At 52.0% G+C, this 5,975-nt stretch overlaps 1 protein-coding gene across 3 annotated transcripts; it reads right to left on the minus strand.

The window, feature by feature from the left end:
- Positions 1-213: 213 nt before the first annotated feature.
- On the minus strand, positions 214-1,710 carry gjc1 (gap junction protein gamma 1). Of its 3 annotated transcripts, none has more exons than XM_084677302.1 (3): positions 858-1,710; positions 445-752; positions 214-333 (listed from the first exon to the last, which is right to left on the minus strand). In XM_084677302.1, the coding sequence occupies exons 1-3, from the start codon at positions 1,708-1,710 to the stop codon at positions 214-216; spliced, it is 1,281 nt and encodes a 426-aa protein (XP_084533428.1). The 3 variants fall into 3 exon arrangements, with proteins under 3 accessions (XP_084533428.1, XP_084533427.1, XP_084533426.1); XM_084677301.1 differs by adding an exon at positions 377-408 and having other exon boundaries at positions 459-1,710; XM_084677300.1 differs by having other exon boundaries at positions 214-1,710.
- Between the last annotated feature and the right edge of the window lie 4,265 nt (positions 1,711-5,975).

The raw sequence follows: 5,975 nt of genomic DNA on the forward strand, positions 1-5,975 counted from the left end.
CTGAATAAACAAAGCTGCAGACATAAAAACGCACCATTTCTTTTTCCAGCACGTGGGATTCTTAAATTCAAGGCACTGACACGGTGTTAATATATCCAACCACTTCAGCTCCTCACCACATCCCTCTCCAACACCCATCATAACCACATGGCCATGGGGCCTTGAGGCTAACCCAGGAGTGTTGCGTGTGTGTGTATTTATAAGCACGAGGGTTCATATCCACACAGAGGGCTTGCCCTCCCCTGACTTACTGCTGCTGCTGTTGCTACTGCTGCCTCCACCACTGCCCCCTCCCTTCCCGTGCTTGAAGCGGTGCTTACGCTCCTTGTGAGGCTGCGGTTGAGGCTGAGGCTGGGGCTGGGGCTGGGGCTGGGGCTGGGGCTGGGACTGGATGATGTTGCTCTGGGGCTTGTCGTCCTGATTGTCGTCCAGCTGAACCTCGGCCCGGTGCTGCTGACTGTAGGCCTGGATGGCAGCCTCCAGCTGCTCGTGGGCCTGCTGGATCATGTCTTTGTTGAGGGCCACGCGAGCTTCGCCGCCCGTAGGGAAATTGTCCTCGTTGCTTCCAAACTGCTGCTGCTCCTCCTGGGCGATGTTGGCCCGGTTCTGCTTGCAGGCCATTTTAGCGTTGCTAAGGTCCGTGTAGGGGATCTGTTCCGGCTTCACCACGATGTTATAGCCCGGCGGGGCCGACGGGGTGTTCCATGAGAACGGGTAGCCCACGTAATCGGCCCCCCCGTCCCCCACCAAGCCTTCCCCTGCGCCCACCTCGGGCCCGGGCACGCCCCCGGGCCCCTCCACGCCCCCGTTGGCTCCCAGCAACCCCAGCTGATACTCGTCCTCCGGGGGCGGGCAGCGGCGGCGACGGCGGAGGATGTCGCAGATGGAGCCGATCCCCAGGTGGAGCATCTCCCACACGTTGAGGCCGAGGCAGAGCACGGTGACGCCGTACATGATGCGCAGGAAGATGGTCTTCTCCGTGGGCCGCGACACGAAGCAGTCCACGCTGTGCGGACAGGGCTTCCCCGAGCACACGTACACGGGCGCCACGCGGAAGCCGTACAGCAGGTACTGGCCCGCCAGGAAGCCCGCCTCCAGCGCCGTGCGCGTCACCAGCTGCAGCACGTAGATCCGCATCAGGCCCTCGTCGCGGATACGCTGGCGTCCGTCGTGCCGGACTTTGGGCTTGGGCGTCGGGACCAGCGGGTCGCGGGGGCGTTTGGGCGGCTCGATCTCGGGGACCTCGTAGATCATGGGGTCGTCCTCCTGCTCCTCCTGGTCCTCCTCGATGCCTCGATGTTGCCGGGCTCCGAAGCAAATCTTCCTGGGCCTCCTGTGCGTGTACCCCCCACCTCCGGACGATCTGACCATGGGGGCGCTGGGGACGCCTCCCTTGGCTTCCTCCAGACGAGCGATCTTGTTGACGGCGTAGCCCATGTACATGAGGGAGGGCATGGCCACCAGGATGATCTGGAACACCCAGAAGCGGACGTGGGACAGCGGGGCGAAGGCGTCGTAGCACACGTTCTCGCAGCCCGGCTGGCCCGAGTTGCAGACAAACTTGCTCTGCTCGTCGTAGTAGATGGACTCTCCCCCGACGGCGGTGAGGACGATGCGGAAGACGATGAGCACGGTGAGCCACAGCTTCCCCACGAAGGTGGAGTGGTTGTGGATCTCCTCCAGCAGCCGCGTGAGGAAGCTCCAGCTCATGGTGTCGCTGGACAGCGGGGCAGACAGGGTCCCTCGCTCGCCTGCTCACAGACTCTGTGGAGAGACGGACGGGGCAGGAGAGACAAGAGATGGGGAGGTAGGTGGAGAGGCGCGTAGAGGGGAGATGAGAGAGATGAGAGAGATGACAGAGACAAGTGGAGAAAGAGAGAGATGAGAGTGACAAGTAGAGAGAGAGAGACAAGTAGAGAGAGAAAGAGACAAGGAGGGGGAGAGAAAAAATATGATATATTATTATAAAGGACACAGTAAGTATGTTTCTGCTTGACAAAATCTCTCATTTGAAAGAGTGATCAAATACATCGTAGCATGTGATAGCTTATCAGAAAAACTATAAATCGTATTTCCAGCACAGAACTTGGAGATACAGTAGAAGGTTTAGAAAACCAAAGAGCTTCTTAAAAGCTAACCAGACAAGAGAAGCGAATGATGTGTCAACATAAGAGCAAGTGTTCGCTATAGTGGAAAAGAGATTTGTTTAGCCTTGATAGCCAACTGCCAAATCAAACCTTTTTGGTGGCACAGTTGCATGGGGTGGATATCAGGGTATGAAAGCCTTTTACACAGAGTAGTGAGAGGAAGCCGTAATAATCCCAATAGGGAATGTGCTATCACCGAACACACACTGTATATGACACCCTCTCTCTTTTACAGGAAATAAATCCTCTTAGTGATCCCTGCAGGTGCAGTTTTGAGGATTGTATTAACCTGACCGGTTTGTTCCGGTTTTGATTCTGGTATTAACCAGCATTGTGTTATGTGACTTTATGTACTGTTTACTATTCTATGACAGGAGAAAATGATGATGCCTATGTAGGTTAGCAATCACCTCCAGGCGGTCCAACTAAACCAGTGGAACCAGCAGGTGGGCTGGCCAAAACTATTGGAGCAGGGAGTCAGACGGCAGACCCACATTAGCCCGAGCACTGGAGCAGAACCCAGCAGCTCTCCCCCTTGGGGACGGTTCAGGGGGTGAGGTTGGGCTGGAGGGGACTGAGCAGGTGACCAGAGACAGGTTGTGAACCTGACACCTTTACCCCCCCCCCCCCCCCCGAGTATCTCCAATGATGCAGGGGTTATTGTGAGTTGGACTGAAAGGTAAATCCGACCATGAAATCCCAATTCAGGCAGGGTTGTTTGTGAGTTCCAGAGTTAAAGCCTTCACCTCCAGTGCAAGTCTGGGAACCCCTTTGAGGGCTGGGGGAGGGTTGGCTGCTGTATGCTGGAGGAGGAGGTCTGGCTGGGAGCGTGACTATTCCCAGCCCCCTGCTTCGTGTCTGCAGTAGTAGCAGTGTGTAGGAGAGGAATGGAAATGTTTGGAGCACAACTCACTATAAAACATGGGCATTGATTACTCTGACCATATAAGGAATTGCTTGCGTTGGGGAGGTAAATGCCAGGAATGGTGAGCGAGATGGAATTTTTCTGTGTGCGTGTGTCAACGTAAGTGTGTGTGTGTTTAGGTGTGTGTTTAGGTGTGTGTTTAGTTAACTAGTTAAAGAGGTTTAAACTTTAACACTTTAGCACCTTAGAAACGACATTACATAATATCATTCCTGTACACAAAACAGGGTTACTCCCATGAAAGACCTTTCTGCGTCCAACAAAATCAGCACACCATGGAAACAGAAGTGAGAATGTTTTTGCATTTAGAGTTTTTAATCACTATGTCCTTCGACTGCACATAGTTGGTCTGCCCTTCCTGCATGACATCATTCTGCATGCATTACATAACTATTATAGTCAGCATTCTGCCCAAACACACGTCCTTGACATAGTGTACGGAGACACCCTGACAGTTCAAGGGATGCAGTTCAAGGGATTTAAATGTATGTTTAAAAAGAGACTTTAATGAAAGTCCTGCACAGCTATGTGATGTCCCTGGGATGCAGTTGTTTTCTTTAACTGAAGGAGTGTCGACACTTTGATGTAACAAGGAGAGACCTTGAATGACACCTGTCACCAAACATGACCACCAGTGAGAGGAAGACACATCGCAGCAACGCACTCTGCCTCCACGTGCGAGGACAAGACCGTGTGGGCGTTTGAGTGACTGAACTGAACTGAACAGTAGCTTTCAGTGCGTGTCTGTGCATGCATATTTAGGAGTTTGGTGTGTTGGGAGACGGGAGTAGAATGTTTGAAAGAAAGTCACGAAAGTGAGAGTGACAAGACACCGAAGATTGTCCTGTTCAGCCTCTCAGGACTAGCAGTCTCTCACTGCTAGTCCTCGAGCTCCTGGTCCTGGAGGCCCCATACGGAGGCTGCCTTCCTAACACCACCTGCCCAGGAAAGAGCTTCCCATCTGGGCACATGGCTTACGCTGGCACTGCCTTGACCCCCAACACGTCATCTGGCATCCCCTTTCTCAAGCGATTTGTGTCTGACAGAGCTGGTGGGCCAGTTAGGGATGAGAGACTCACTCTGTGTGTTAATAGGGTGACTCAGACCCCCATCACACACACTCACACACACTCACACACTCACACGCACTCACACACACACACACACACACACACACACACACACACTCACACACACACCTGTAAAGTAAACCCCCCAAAAAAGAAAGCATAGAGCAGTGTCGCTTTCTCAGTTAAAATTCCAACATATTTGCGGATTCTTTGTTTTCGATATCTCCGGTCTTAAAACGCAGCACCAGATACCACGGCATGTTTCAGCGCTGACTACAGAGTGGTGTCAAGTCAGTCGTGGAGACAGACCTGGAAGCTGAGGAGTTGAAGGTTGTGACTACCACTGTGACTCACGGTGACCTCAGAGAGAGAGAGAGAGAGAGAGAGAGAGAGAGAGAGAGAGAGAGAGAGAGAGAGAGAGAGAGAGAGAGAGAGAGAGAGAGAGAGAGAGAGAGAGAGAGAGAGAGAGAGAGAGAGAGAGAGAGAGAGAGAGAGAGAGAGAGAGAGAGAGAGAGAGAGAGAGAGAGAGAGAGAGATATTGGTCTGGCTGGGAGCAGGAGCTGGGAATGAACAGAGACAGGGGCTTAGGCAGAGGCTGGAGTCGGGGCGGAGGCAGGAGCTGGGGCTGAGGACATGAGGCAGGGGTTGACACTGCGGTGGGTGTCTGAGGCAGAAGCTGCGTGTTACACTAAAACTAAAGATGATTAAAAGTAGTGTCATAGTATTTATTGTGTTGGGTGAATTTGGGGAGACTAACATATTTTCCTTCTTAAATGTTAATTTTTTAAAATTTAATTAATGTAATTTTCTTGTGTCCCCGTGGAAGTCTGCTCTTTCTCTCTGTCTTTTCTTCGTCCTGCTAGATCTGTCTCTCACTTCCTCTCCTCACTGGGTTTGTGTCCTCTCAAGGTTGAAATGACACTCATCCCCAACGGGAACAAAAGACTTCAGAACTGTCTCTATTTACCACTGGGCCTAGATTTACACAACAAGCACATGTAAAAACATGCACACTCATGAAAGGCATGAATACACGTGCCGGCGCACACACACACACACACACACACACACACACACACACACACACACACACATTTACTCACAAACACAGGCCATAGGCAATTTGAGAATGAACATAAATTGGAAGAAAATGCTTCACAGTTTATCGGAAGAGCTCAAATGAGGCATGTAAGCACACAGCAACTATACACGGAGACATTCTCATCATACAGTACATGAAGAACATTTAAACAAGCGAGATTACAAACGGGTCTCACTCTCACACGCAAACACATCCACACCGTCCATCTGTCACCCGAGTCACAGAGGAGATGGATCTCTCCTGCTGCCAAATGTCAATACTCGCTTGGGGTCAACGTTCCTTCTACATCCCCTCTGTCTATCCTCTTTTTGTCTCTCTCTCTCTCCTTCCACGGCTAGCAGCAGGGACGCGTCCCGGTGAGCACATCCATCCCTCATTCCCCTCCTCCTAATTAAACCCACACAGTGGGAGCTCTCTCCACACTGATGAAGGCGACGTGTATACAGTCTGGGATAATCAAGGGAGCTTTCTTTCAGGTTTTGCCTTTTCCACCGTCTGCCCTTTCTCCGCGATTTACCACGTGAAAACGAATTCCGAAACCGACGCCAGCTCTCCCGCAGGTCTAGTCCTGCATCCAGTAACGAGTAACTCTTCCATGTTCTAATTCCGAATCCCACTTCCATTTGGGGCATGGCACCAGATGCCAGTGGGGCCCGTGACAGATTACAAACCTCCATCAGGACCATACTTACCAAGCCACAACGGAAACAAACGACTGCTGTGTCTGCAGT

The sequence above is a fragment of the Hypomesus nipponensis genome, chromosome 17 (genome assembly GCF_054491055.1).
Source record: "Hypomesus nipponensis isolate SF chromosome 17, ASM5449105v1, whole genome shotgun sequence".
Classification (NCBI taxonomy): domain Eukaryota; kingdom Metazoa; phylum Chordata; class Actinopteri; order Osmeriformes; family Osmeridae; genus Hypomesus; species Hypomesus nipponensis.

Excerpts from the sequence above, each read along its gene's own strand:
- gjc1 (XM_084677300.1), bottom strand. The coding sequence starts at position 1,710 with ATGAGCTGGAGCTTCCTCACGCGGCTGCTGGAGGAGATCCACAACCAC.